Source organism: Cinclus cinclus, chromosome 30, assembly GCF_963662255.1.
Source record: "Cinclus cinclus chromosome 30, bCinCin1.1, whole genome shotgun sequence".
Lineage (NCBI taxonomy): Eukaryota > Metazoa > Chordata > Aves > Passeriformes > Cinclidae > Cinclus > Cinclus cinclus.
The window spans coordinates 2,053,083-2,066,402 of NC_085075.1; the positions used below are offsets into that span (position 1 = coordinate 2,053,083).

Below are 13,320 nucleotides of genomic sequence, written 5' to 3' on the forward strand. Positions count from 1 at the left end.
GCAGCAAGCAGGAATGGAGAATCAAGGATGAGGGAAAGGCTGTGGATGTGTGGCTGTGGACTCAAGTAGAGCCTTTGGGACATGTGCACTCCTTGGTGTTCAAACCTGTCTGGTGGCTGGGCCCACAGGATTGTGGCCATGTCAGGGGCAGAGGGGCAGCCCTGTGTAATGTCTTTATCCATGACATGAGTGAGGGGATTGAGGGTGCTTTGTTTTGTGCATGACACCAGTTTGGATGGGATATTGATCTGCTGGAAGGCAGGAAGCTGTGCAGAGCCATCTGGACAGGGTGGATCTGTGGGTTGAGGCCAGCGGGTCAACAAGGTACCACCAAGCGCATGGAATGCTCCAGGCTGGGGGAATAGGGGCTGGAAAGCTGGGAGAGGCCTCAGGGGTGTTGGTGCCAGTGGCTGGACATGAGCCCAGGTGTGCTCAGGTGTGCCCAGGATGGCACCTGGGCTGTCCCAGGCACAGGGTGGGCACAGCCCCAAGGCAGGGATTGTCCCCCTGTGCTGGCACTGCTGAGACCCCTCCAGAGCTGGGTCCACTTCTGGGCCCTCAGGGCCACAGAGACATTGAGGGGCTGGAGCAGCAGCAGAAGGGTCTGGAGAAGTCCTGAGGGAGCTGGGAAAGGGGCTCAGCCTGGAGAAAAGGAGGCTCGGGAAGGACCTTTTCACCCCACAACTGCCTGAGGGTAGAGCAGAGCTGGGTGGGGTCGGGCTCTGCTCCCAGGGAACACCAGGACAAGGACAGTGGGGGGTCCCGGCGGCCCCGTCCCGCTCCGCATCCCCCCAGTCACCGGTCACACTGCGCATGCGCGGCGAGAAGCTGCTGGAAGGGCGGCGGGCGGGGGCGCGCGCGGGGCGGGGCCGCGCGCCAGGGGGGCCGCGCACGCGCAGTGGCAGCGGCGGGAGGAGGCGGCGCGCGCGGGGCGCGGGGATTTTGCTGCGTCACCACGGGCCGAGCGCGCGCGGGGCATTGTGGGAGCGAGGCCGCGCCGAGCCCCGAGCCCGCCCGGAGCCACCGGAGCCGCCGCCGGAGCCCCCGGAGCCCTCCCGGCACCGCCCGACCGCGACCGCGCCGGCCGTACAGCCCGCGACACCGCCCGGAGCCTGTCCCGCACCGCGCAGGAGCGCCCGCTAGAGCCGTCGCCATCCGCCATGTGAGGCCCGGGGGTGGGAGCGGCACGGGCAGGCCCCGCCGGGCCGCGGGAGCCGCCCCGGCGCCGCCGAGCGCGGGCTCCCGCCGCGTGCTGACCTTGGGCGGCCCCGCCACGGCGCCGGTGGGACTTGCCCCGCTTATCGGGTGCGCTCGGCCCCGGTTACCGGGTGAGGGCGGAACGCCCCGGCCCCGGTTACTGGCTAGGTCCCGGCGTACCGCGATGCGGGCGGGATTTCCCGTCTCCGCTCTGGGCTGCACGGAATGAATGGGGCTGCGCGGGTGGCGGGAGGTGTTCGGGGGATGTTGCGCGTTTCTCTGTGGGTCAGTGGCCTTTGGCACCCACAGAGCGGTGGCGGCCGAAACCGCGGAAAACTCCCGGTACGTAACGCATGGAACCATCCAGAGCGTGCAGGCGAGCAAATCTGTTTGTAAACTTCCAATTTTCCCCGTAAAATCTGTCCCCGGGTTTTGTGCTGTCCCTGAAAGTGTCCAAGGCCAGGCTGGACAGGGCTCGGAACAGTCTGGCCTGGTGGAAGGTGGTATGGAACGGGGTCGGCTTTAAGGTCCCTTCCAACCCAAACGTTCCAGAATTCCATGAAAAACCGAGGAATGGTGAAAAGGCCCCTCAGGAGGGGGTGGAAACACATGGAAACCCCCGAGGCAGCGGTGGTGCTGTTCTCCTCGGTGCAGGTGAGCCGCTGGATCTCCTCGCCGAGTGTGCCCACGTGCATCCCGAGCGGAATCCCGGGCTCCCAGGTGTCTGGGCTGTCGTGCTAGGGAGCCCTAATTAACCTCCTTCTTTGAAATTCTCCTGGGGCGGCTTCAGCGACCCAAAACCAGCTCGTGGCAGGGCTCTGGTCGACGTGAGCATTCCCTCGAAGGGCTCAGGAAAGAAGAGCCGGAGTTTTCCGTGTGCAGGGTGACACTCAAGAGGGAAAACTGGCTGGGAAAGAAGAGCTGCACTGCCCTGGGAGCTATAGGCAACGTTCCCCCATCTCCAGTGGCAGGACAAGGGGAAATGGCTTCCAACTGCCAGAGAGCAGGGCTAGGTGGGATATTGGGCAAAAAAAATCCTTCCTCTGAGGGTGTTGAGGCACTGGAATGGATTTTCCAGAGGATGCTCCATCCCTGGAGGTGTCCAAGGCCAGATTGGGCAGGGCTTGGAGCAGCCTGGGATAGTTGGAGGTGTCCCTGCACTTGGGGAGGTGGGAGGCTGAATGAGCTTCAAGGTCCCTTCCGGCCCAAACCATTCCGTGATTCTGTGACCTCCACATGTCTGGCTGAAAGGACTGGAGGCAGCAGCACTTCCTGAGGTTTTGTTTTGTCAGGAATTCGGTCTGAGGACTGCATTAACCATTGGGGACAGGTGGTTTTTGGTCCCTTGTCCCCAGGCTTTTACTTTTGTTCAGGAACCCTGAACAGTGGAGGTGCTTCATCTTAACGTAAGTGAAAGTGAGAGAACTGTGATCAAGTTGAGAGTTTCTTCGTGTAATTTCTGTAGATTGCATCATCGTGAAAGTGCAGCGCTCCTGCATCTGCATAGAATCATCTAAAATCTAAAATGAGGCTTTTTAATTTAAAAAAAGCGTTTTTCCAGGGTACATAAATGAAAGGAAAAATCGTTTTGTAGAACAGGTTTTATTGCTGTCTGTGAGGGGAAAATCTTGTTGAGGGTCTGACTCCTGCAGTGTCCTGGAGGCGTAGGAACTGTCAGGACACTTCCAGGAGACAAAGATAAGGTTCCATAGGCACAGGATGCAGACAGAGAGCATTGGAACAGGTTTGGAAACTTCCTCAGTGCCACAGATGGGGAGATTTGAGATTCCACTGGTGAGTTTAGTGTGTCAGAAGCTGCTGCTGTGCCAGAGACCAGGATATATCCAGGGATATCCAACAGAGCCCCTGTGGATCAGGCAGAGATTTGAGGACTCTGTGGGGAAGCTGAGCCTCCACATTGCCTATTAGTGCTGCTGGGAAGCTTCTAGAACCTGTTCCACAGTGCTGGAATAATGATTGCCATCTGAATGTGGGGACTGGAAGAGCCAGAGGAGCTGTGGGGGTGGCTGTGGCTGCTTAGGAAGTCCCTGAAACACAGGTGGATGGGACAGAGGAAATCCTCCCCGGAATGGAGCACTGGGAACCACCCAGGATGGCGCACATTTAAATTCCTTTCTCTTTTCCAAATCCTATGGAGGTGCTGGATAACTAAAACGCCCTTGGCAGGAGCCTGAGCTCCCTCAGGATTTGGGTGAGCAGGATGGAGCTCTGTAACAGGTGATGGGTCAGTGCCTGTGAGGGGAGATTTTCCGTGGGTGTGTGGCTACACTGGGAGCACTGGGAACACGTGCACAGCTCCCCACAGGCTGCTGCTGTGTGTGGTTGTCTCCTGGGAATCTCCGTGTGGGCAGGAGACAAAAAGGAGCTGCGGCTTCTGCCTCATCCCAACTCTCCAGCGGGTCCTGCGATACTGGTTGGAGCGGGTGAGTCCTGATTGAAGCTCACAGGCAGGTTTCCCTCCTCCCTTTGGGAGGTTGAGATTGGAAAAGCAGATAAAAGGAGAGGCAGCTCCAGTGCATTCCGTCCTCGTGGTGAATTCCCAGGAAAGCAGCGCAGGTTTAGGTTTAGAAATGTGAATTATGGCCGAGTAAAACTGATCTGGGATTTTGCTGCTCTCTAGCTCGGATGTGTTTGTGTGTGTGTTGCCTTGAGCTGAGTGGGATTTCTGGAAGCATTGTGAGTTTTGTTGGTGCCTCAAATCCCTGATCCTGGCAGAGATGTCGAGGTCAGGGCCGGGAGCGTGCAGCTCCCTGGGAAAGCTGGAGATGTCTCCATTGACATTGAGAACTGGGAAGTGTTAACACCATTCAGCCCCTGCGTCATCCGGGCAGGGACACTGAGATTTCTGTTGGATAACGTTCCAAGTGCCCCACGCTGGGGGGTTTTGTCTCCCAGCACGGAGAGAGCAGAGCAGGGCCTTTCTCATCCTCCTTTCCTCTTTGAGAGTTTTTCATTCCCCATTAAAAGAGGAAATCTGTGTCCAAGATGGGTTTAAAAATACCACAGTAAGAAAATTGCTGCTCTGCTGCTGCACTTCACCTGAATAAGGTGATAATTAACTTCTCTGAAATGCTGCTGTGAGGGGATACATCAGGTTTGCACCCCTGGAACAGCTGAAACTCAAGGCTGAATTCAGAATCCACTTGTTTTTATGCTCTTAGAAATTAAATCCTTGGACATTGGTCTCTGCCCAGGTGTTGTGGCACCTACAAGAGATGTTGGGGCTGCCCAAGGCACTGTGACCATTCTGGTGCCTTTCCCTGAGCTGGCACCAGTGTGTCCAGTGTGGCACTGGGGGAGCTCAGAGGTGGCTGGTTTGGGGTTCAGCTGGAGCTGGGTTGTGCTATGGTTGGGTTCATCCCTAGGAAATGTGAATGGGAGCAGTAGGAGCCTTTGGGTGAGTCCCTTTGCTAAATGTGCCACAGCTCAATGCCAGCAATTAATTGGTGACCAGGTGAGTCAAAATCTTGATCTGGAAGTTTAGCAAAGGTCACCTTAATAAATGGTCTGAAAAGTTATTTTTTTGGTCAGATATTGGCTTAGAGAGCAGCACAAAGGGCTTCACCTTGGTGAGGTGGCAGCTGCTGTCACAGGCCATGTCACATCAGCTTCCCTGGTTTAGATCCTTGTCCAGCTCAGAACTTTCCACCTCATACCACTGCAGGTTGCTGTAGGGACATCAGATGGGAAAAATTCCTCCCTGTGAGGCACAGGAATGACAGGTAAAGGGGGAATAGTTAAAGAGGAGATTAAGATGAGTTACTGGGATTAAATTCCTCCCTGTGAGGCCGGTGAGGCACAGGAATGGATTTCCCATAGGATTCCCCATCCCTGGAAGTGTCCGAGGCCAGATGGGGCAGTTTGTAACAACCTGAGCTAGTGAAAAGTGTCCCTCCATGGCAGGGGGTGACACTGGCTGAACTTGTTAAGATCCTTCCCGACCATTCCACGATTCCCTGATGTAGAGAAGACAAACGAGTGTGAGGAACACTCCTGGCCTCTGCCTTAGCAACAGCCCTGCTGGGAGGCCGTTTGCTTCTCCTGGAATGCAGGCGTGCCCTGGGCTCGGCCTCAGCTGCCAGGGAAGGACTGGAAGGGGGGTGGAGGTATCTGAGCCCAGCCAGGTCGTTTTCCCTGTTCCACGGAGCATGGAGCGTTGCAGGTGAGTTCTCAGGGTGGAACTGCAAACACAGGAGTTGATCCAGAGCTCTGTAGCTTTCCCAGTTCCCCTGGACACGCTGTTGCTTTTGGAGGTGGTTGTGCAAAGGCAGAAGAATTCCAAAGTGCATGGGAGTCCCAGTGTGAGTACTTGGGAAGTTGTAAAGAGGTTGGAGCAGTGATTCTCTGACCTGTGCTGGCTTAATTGGGTCTTAATCATAGCAAATCCATTTTTTAATAGTATCAGTACCCCAGAAATGGGTTGTGGGGTGGTTTTTTTTGTAATTTTACTTTAGGTTTTAACTCTTTGTGTGGCAAAAACCCCTCTGAAGTCTGCTTGTGCAGCTGTTGGAGGTGGTGGTGCTTCTGCCACAGTCTGTAGTAGCTCATCTTGAAGTTTATCAAAATTTTTATCTGCTGAAACATTTATTTCAGTCTCAGGTTTCAGTGGCTCCTCCCAGGAGCTTTCTGGGGATGTCACACACCGAATGCATAGTTTCTTTTTATTCCTGCTCTCTCTTTTCAGCTCCAAGCAGCTTTAAAGAATGACAGTAAGCCCAAAATGCAGGATTTAAGTGCAGAAAGAAGGGTTTTTTTTGTTGGATTTCTCAATGAAAATCAATGCTTTTGTGTCCCTGCTGTGCCCACAGGCAGCCTGCCTCTGCAAAGTGGTACGACCGGAGGGACTACGTCTTTATTGAGTTCTGTGTTGAAGACAGCAAAGATGTAAATGTAAATTTTGAAAAGTCCAAACTCACGTTCAGGTGAGTAATTCAGGCACAGGGAGGGCTGAGTAGAAGCAGATTTGTGCTATGAGATGTTTTTGGGCTAAATACCGATTCATTTTTCTCTTGCAGTTGTCTTGGAGGAAGTGATAACTTTAAACATTTAAATGAAATCGACCTTTTTAATAATATTGATCCAAATGTGAGTATTCTCCTGAGTCTTCCTGAGTTCTTGATGCTGGTGAGGGGCTGGCACAGGTTGTCCAGAGAAACTGTAGATATTCCATCCCTGCAAGTGTGCAAGGCCATGTTGGAGCAACTTGGGCTAGGGGAAGGTGTCCCTGCCCAGAGCAGGGGTTTGGAACTTGGGTTTTAATGTCCTTTCCAACCCAAACTATCTCGTGGTTCTGTGATCCTAAAAAAATACCATCTGTTCTTTAAGCTGTTCCCTGGATTTTGGGAAAATTACTCCTTAGAACATAAAAGCTCAAAAGTCAGATCCAGGAAAGCTTGTCTGGGTGGTATTTTCCAGGACAAGAAATAAGGGAAGAGGTGAAGATAAAGGAGGGATGTCAGCAGTTCCTGGTGAAGGTCATCCTGATGGTACTAATGGATATTTGGTCTTTTTCAGGAATCAAAGCATAAAAGAACAGACAGATCCATCTTGTGTTGTTTACGAAAAGGAGAGTCTGGTCAGGCATGGCCAAGGTTAACAAAAGAGAGGGCAAAGGTGGGTCTGGGTATCTACTGCCTGCCTCCCCTGCTTTTAATGTAGTGAATATTTGGGTCATGTTCAAATTTTGGAGCAGTTTTGGGTCACTTTCCTGCTCCTGATCCCACGGCAGCTCTTGTTAATGTGCCTGTTCTGACTGACAGCCTCTTACTTCCTTGTCCTTAAGTAATTCCTTGTCCTTAAATAACTTCTGGTGTTGATGCAGCTCAACTGGCTCAGCGTGGACTTCAACAACTGGAAAGACTGGGAAGATGATTCAGATGAAGACATGTCCAATTTTGATCGCTTTTCTGAGGTAGGGAATGACAAATTCCTGGAGTTTTGGGAGTTGCCAGGCAATGAATCTGAGGGTTTTTTGCACCATCGCTTTGTCATTCCTGCATGGGGGCAGCTGATCTGTTACACCAAGGGGGGGCTGATGGTTTAGGACCATTTTGGGAGGAGTCTGGGGTCGGATTCACCCCAAAGTGTGGCTGTTGTGTCTCTGAGCAGATGATGAACAACATGGGAGGAGACGACGACGTAGACTTGCCAGAAGTAGATGGGGCAGATGATGTGAGTATGTGGGTGTAGGAAACACCTGCAGGGCTGGCTCAGAAGTCCTGCATTCACCCCTCAGCACTGAAAAAGGCTTAAATAGCCCCAAACCTTGTTTGCACAGGTGATGTCACCTGGGGAGGCCACTTCCCTCCACTCTCAGCAGTGCTGAGGGTGCTGGGGACACCAATTTGGTGTCTGTGTCTCTCTTCAGTGACTGGGAGTCATTGTGGGGCTGCAGTGAGGCCAGACTGAGCTCTCAAGAGTCCTCTGGACCCTGGAGTTCCTCAAAATCCAGATTTGGGAGCAGCATCTCTCTGTTGGCTGGGGGGTGGTAGAGGAGCCATCTGCTCCACTTAAAGGTTGTTTGTTCTCCTTTCCAGGACTCACCAGACAGTGATGATGAAAGTAAGTTGTTGTTGTTGTTGTTGTTGTTGTTGTTGTTGTTGTTGTTTTCCCCTCACACACCTGCTGAAGGCTCTGAGCAGGCCTCGGGCAGGGCCGGCAGATGTTCAATCGCTGCCAGCTAAAGCCAGCCCTGGGAGACAAATCTAATCTGGGAAAGCCTCTCCACACAAGCCCCAGATACCAGTTTGACCTTCCCAGGCAGGTGCAGTCCCAGGCAGGCTTTGGCTTTAGGAGCAGCACGTGCTCGGGGTGGCTCTGGCATGGCTTTTCCCTTGGGAAGAGCCAGGGCGGAGGGCAGAGGCCCCAAAATGCCCCGTGACCTCCTTGGTTGGAGGCCAGGTCGTCTTGCTCGTGTCCCTTGTGACATAATAGTGCCCTGGGAGCTTTTAAAAGCCGGCCAAGCAAAAAATAAAACCCACAAACCAACCCTAAAACCACTAATTCTCTTCTGTCTTTTCCCTCTAGAAATGCCAGATCTGGAGTAAGGCAAACTGTCGTCTTCAGGGTTTTGGGGAAAGAAGTTCATCACAACATTTCATAATTGAGATAAGAATTCCTGAGTTGATAGCCCTAAAGGGAGATCTTGCATCCTTTAACCCATTTTCAGTCCATTATTAAATGGCTTCACTGATGGTAGGTGTGTCCCATGGCACGGGGCGGTCTTAAAGCCACGAGAGGCAATAACGTTTATGCATGAGCCGTTTTCCAGACTTCCAAAAAAAAAAAAAAAAAAAAAACCAAAACAACCAAAACCAAACTAACCCAATTGAGGTGTAGGCAATCCATTCAGAACAGTTGCAATAAAGTTTACAGAGCCTCCTTGCCTCGTAGCAGATATAATTACAATGGGAGAACCCTGAATTAACACTGAGTGGTAAACGAGCATTTTTTTTTTCCCCCTCCTCTCCACGGCCTGAGATTGTCTGTTTGTACCGGGAACAAAAACTTGTCATTGGCTCCCCAAATTCAGCAGGCGAGGCGCATCCCTCTGTTGTGTCTTCAGGTCTGTTCCACTAAAAGTTTGTATCAAAAAGGAAACCTTAAAAATTCTTTGTTTTGGTGTTCGCTCCTGAGCCCCAATCGGTGCCGGTGGCCAGAGCCTGCCCCTGGGCCCGTGTGACCCCGAACCTTTCCACCTCCTCGCCCGGGGTGTGAGTGGCTGTACATTGTTGCTTGTCAATCTGTACATTTAGACCAAATCGTATTTGCACTGTGGGTTTGGCAGCAAGTGACAGACCGTGGGGCGCGCGGGCGCCTGCGAACCGGGCTGAAAAACCTCAATTTATGTTCAGAGCAGCTGGGATTTTTTTAATGTCTGCATTCTTTCTAATAAACTGTTGAAGACTCCCTGGCTCTCCTTCGGCCTGGGCCCTGTGCATTCCTCACCGCCGTAGGGGCAGGGGGGTCCGTGGGGTGGAATCTATTTCTATGGGGGCGTACTTGGGGTGAAATTTCCCCCCCCTTGGTGTACTGGGGGGTGGGATCCTATTCGGGGAGGGGTCAGTAGGGTGGGATTCCCTTCCTTGGGGGGCAGGGCAGAAATGGTGCGGTCGTCCTCGGTCCCCTTGGTGCGATGGGGTTTTGGCCTCTGGGAGACAGCAGAGGCCGGTGCCGCGGGCCCAGCCCGGTGCGGGGAAGTTGCCGGGGCCGTGAGGCGGACATGGGCTCGGTGAGGGGCGGCCCCGGGGGCGGTGCTGTGACGCGAAGTGGGGAAAAGCGCAAACGGGGTGGGGGCGTGCCCCTCATGGGCACGGTGCGGCCCGCGCGGCCTCGGCCGCGGTCACGGCGCCCGCCCAAGGACGAGCGCGGCACACGTGCGCCGCCATTTCCGGTGACCTTCACCCGGGACACGCCCCTTCCCACCATGCTGCCCTGTCAGGCCGCAGCGCGTTTTGACGGATGGATACACAACCCAATCGGAAGGAGGCGCAGAGCGGGCGCCGCATCGGCGTGACCAATGAGAGCGCGAATTCGCCCGGCGCCTCTCGGCGGAACAGCCAATGGGCGCGCGGTGCAGCAGTGATGCGCGGCTCGGTGGCCCCGCCCCGCTGAGGCCGTGAGGGGCGGGCGAGACGCGGGGCTCAGTCGGCGCCGCCATGTTGGGGCTCGCGGGTCGTTCCGCCGCCGCCGCCGCCGCTGCGGCCCGGCCGCTGCTGCCCCGCGGGGCCGCCCCGGGCCGGGACCTCCTCCCGCTGCTCCTTGGCCGTGGGGCCGCCCCGGCTGTCGCCGTCGGGGCGCGTGAGTGCGGGGCGCGCCGGGGTCACCTTGGGGCCTGTGCGGGCGGGGTATGCGGGGTGTAGGTGGTCAGGTCCCCGTTACCGGGATTGCGTGGGGTGTGCTGAACAGGCAGGGCAAGGGGATGGGCTGCGGCAGAGGAGCAGCGGCCCTGTGGGGAGGGCGTGGGGGCTGCAGAGACTGCGGGTGTACCTAGAGGTCCTGGGTGCATCAAGAGAGGGGGACAGGGGTGCACCGAGCGGGCTTTGGGGATCCAGGGTACATCGAAGGAGTTCAGCGCGTCTTTGGGTTCTCGGAAGGAGGTGCAGGGGTCTCGGGCACACCCCAAGGCCTGCAGGGGATCCCCATCTCCGCACCCCCAAGGCCCACGGAGCCCGGAGCTGCCCTGCCCCGGGCCGACCTTGACTCGTCCCTCTCCCCGCAGGACGGGACTATGCCGCCCAGGCAGCCCCTGCCGCCAAGGCTGGCTCCACCACCGGCCGCATCGTGGCCGTCATCGGGGCCGTGGTGGATGTGCAGTTCGACGAGGGGCTGCCCCCCATCCTGAACGCCCTTGAGGTGCAGGGCAGGGAGACGCGGCTGGTGTTGGAAGTGGCTCAGCACCTGGGTGAGCAGCTGGCACGGGAAAGGAGGGGAAGGGGAGGGGTCCTCCTGTGATGATGTTTCCAATGACTTTCGTTCTCCTGAGCTTGCTGAAGCCACGGATTTCAATCTGAGGAGGTGGAAAATGGCTGCCCGAGGGCTGTGGCTGCAGGGCTCAGTTTTCCTCAGGGCTATTTTATTCCTGCTGCTCCTCTTGGTCCTTCTCCCAGCAGAATGTCCCCTTGGCAGGACCTGGGGAAGCCACCAGCAGCTGTCCCCAGGGTCATCCTGAGGACGCTGTGGTGACTGTGCTGTCCTTGGGCCTTGGCAGGGGAGAACACCGTGCGCACCATTGCCATGGACGGCACAGAAGGGCTGGTGAGGGGACAGAAGGTGCTGGACTCTGGTGCTCCCATCCGCATCCCCGTGGGCCCTGAGACCCTGGGCAGGATCATGAATGTCATTGGGGAACCTATCGACGAGAGGGGCCCCATCACAACCAAACAGTGAGTGATGAGGGGCTGGAGGGCACACCAGGTGTGAGCAGGGAGGTGGCTCTGGATCTCCTGGGTCACAGCAGGGATTGTCTGTCCCCTGCAAGCCCCCAGCTTGGGGGGCTCAGAGCAGCTGCCCACCCCCTTCTCCTCATCCTGCTCCAGGTTTGCTGCTATCCACGCTGAGGCCCCTGAATTTGTGGAGATGAGTGTTGAGCAGGAGATCCTGGTGACAGGGATCAAGGTCGTGGATCTGCTGGCTCCTTACGCCAAGGGTGGCAAGATCGGTACGTGACCTCTAGAGCAGGGATAGGTCTGGGGAGTGGGCACCTGATTGGGATTTCCAGCAGTTCCTCTGGGGAACTTTTCCTTCACTGATGATTAACTCCATGACTTTCGTTCTCCTGAGCTTGCTGAAGCAACGCTTTTTGTATCTGAGGAGGAAAGAGCTGAAGGGAGACCTTGGGGACAGCCAGGCTGGCTTGGGGTTGAGAAGGACTCTTTATTTTCCCCCCTCCCAGGTTTGTTTGGAGGTGCTGGTGTCGGCAAGACTGTGCTGATCATGGAGCTGATCAACAATGTGGCCAAGGCCCATGGTGGTTACTCGGTGTTCGCCGGTGTGGGTGAGAGGACCCGTGAGGGCAATGACTTGTACCACGAGATGATTGAGTCTGGAGTCATCAACCTGAAAGATGCCACTTCCAAGGTGTGCAGAGACCCTGAGGGGCTGCTGGGTTCCCTGGGGAGGTTCTGGGTCCCTTGACATAGTGCCAGGCGTGGCAGTGACACCGTGCTGACCCCAGGATCCCACCCGCAGGTCGCCTTGGTCTACGGGCAGATGAACGAGCCCCCGGGCGCCCGTGCCAGGGTGGCCCTGACAGGGCTGACGGTGGCCGAGTACTTCAGGGACCAGGAGGGTCAGGACGTGCTGCTCTTCATCGACAACATCTTCCGCTTCACCCAGGCTGGCTCCGAGGTCTGTGCTGGGCACTGGAGGGGTGCACATGCTCCCCACCTGCACAGCCCCTTGTGCTCTGTCCCTCATGCTCTGTCCTCTCACAGGTGTCAGCCCTGCTGGGCAGAATCCCCTCGGCCGTGGGCTACCAGCCCACACTGGCCACTGACATGGGTACCATGCAGGAGCGCATCACCACCACACGCAAGGGCTCCATCACTTCAGTGCAGGTGAGGACAGAACCAACCCCACGATTCCTGGAGGGAAACCTGCGTGGGACCAACTGTCCCTTCCCCTCTGTGTCCCCAGGCTATTTATGTGCCGGCCGATGACTTGACTGACCCTGCGCCCGCCACCACCTTTGCCCACTTGGATGCCACCACGGTGTTGTCCCGTGCCATCGCTGAGCTGGGCATCTACCCTGCCGTGGATCCCCTGGACTCCACCTCCCGTATCATGGACCCAAACATCGTGGGGCCCGAGCACTACGACGTGGCTCGCGGCGTGCAGAAGATCCTGCAGGTGAGGGGTCTGGGGCATCTCCTCCCCGTGAGGTGCTGGGGTGGGGGATCAGGGATCAGCACTAACTACTCACCCCCTGTGTCCCCCTGCCCAGGACTACAAGTCACTGCAGGACATCATCGCCATCCTGGGTATGGATGAGTTGTCCGAGGAGGACAAACTGACCGTGGCCCGTGCCCGCAAGATCCAGCGGTTCCTGTCCCAGCCCTTCCAGGTGGCTGAGGTCTTCACTGGCCACATGGGCAAGTTGGTGCCACTAAAAGAGACCATCAAGGGCTTCAAGCAGATCCTGGCAGGTGAGGTGACCTTCGGGGGGCCTGGGGGAGCCTAGCTGGGCCTCCCACTCCCCCCTGACACTGTGTGTCCCCCCAGGTGAATATGACCACCTGCCTGAGCAGGCTTTCTACATGGTGGGGCCCATCGAGGAGGCGGTGGCCAAGGCAGAGAAGCTGGCAGAGGAACATGCCTGAGCCCCCTTGAACACCCCCATCCCCGGCTCCACTGGGGCCGGACCCCCAGTATTTAACATTTCCAATAAAACGTCAGTGAAAACGTTCGAAGACTTTGTGTGCTGAGGCTCCTGCTCTCAGGGGGCTGGAGGGATCCAAGTCCTGTGATTCCCCCCCCCAGCCCTGGGGCTACCCTAGGATCCCCTCTGTCGGGGGGTTGTGGTGGGTTCTATTCCAGCACTTCAGGGACTTCCCAGGATGGGGATGAGTCCCCTTTTGTCCTAGGGGGCCTATAGGAAGGGGA

At 56.4% G+C, this 13,320-nt stretch overlaps 2 protein-coding genes and 2 non-coding genes across 5 annotated transcripts; all 4 read left to right on the top strand.

Annotated features, from left to right (window-relative positions):
* The first annotated feature begins 966 nt into the window (after nucleotides 1-966).
* Nucleotides 967-9,130, top strand: PTGES3 (prostaglandin E synthase 3). 2 transcript variants are annotated; one of them, XM_062511053.1, is made up of 8 exons: nucleotides 967-1,162; nucleotides 6,027-6,140; nucleotides 6,234-6,303; nucleotides 6,733-6,831; nucleotides 7,040-7,129; nucleotides 7,327-7,389; nucleotides 7,755-7,779; nucleotides 8,245-9,130. In XM_062511053.1, coding segments are annotated over exons 1-8 (483 nt in total). In that variant the 5' UTR covers nucleotides 967-1,160; the 3' UTR covers nucleotides 8,265-9,130. The 2 variants fall into 2 exon arrangements, with proteins under 2 accessions (XP_062367037.1, XP_062367036.1); XM_062511052.1 differs by lacking the exon at nucleotides 967-1,162 and adding an exon at nucleotides 1,394-1,539.
* Nucleotides 9,131-9,875: 745 nt separating this feature from the next.
* On the top strand, nucleotides 9,876-13,123 carry ATP5F1B (ATP synthase F1 subunit beta). The gene is made up of 10 exons (XM_062510944.1): nucleotides 9,876-10,017; nucleotides 10,439-10,621; nucleotides 10,928-11,102; nucleotides 11,256-11,377; nucleotides 11,612-11,796; nucleotides 11,908-12,066; nucleotides 12,153-12,275; nucleotides 12,355-12,567; nucleotides 12,662-12,863; nucleotides 12,940-13,123. Exons 1-10 carry the CDS (start codon nucleotides 9,876-9,878, stop codon nucleotides 13,035-13,037), a joined length of 1,602 nt encoding a protein of 533 aa, XP_062366928.1. The 3' UTR covers nucleotides 13,038-13,123.
* LOC134055048 (small nucleolar RNA SNORD59) lies at nucleotides 10,662-10,735 on the top strand. Its single transcript, XR_009934073.1, has one exon. It is a non-coding gene; the product is annotated as a small nucleolar RNA SNORD59 (small nucleolar RNA).
* Nucleotides 11,459-11,533, top strand: LOC134055047 (small nucleolar RNA SNORD59). Its single transcript, XR_009934072.1, has one exon. It is a non-coding gene; the product is annotated as a small nucleolar RNA SNORD59 (small nucleolar RNA).
* Nucleotides 13,124-13,320: the final 197 nt, after the last annotated feature.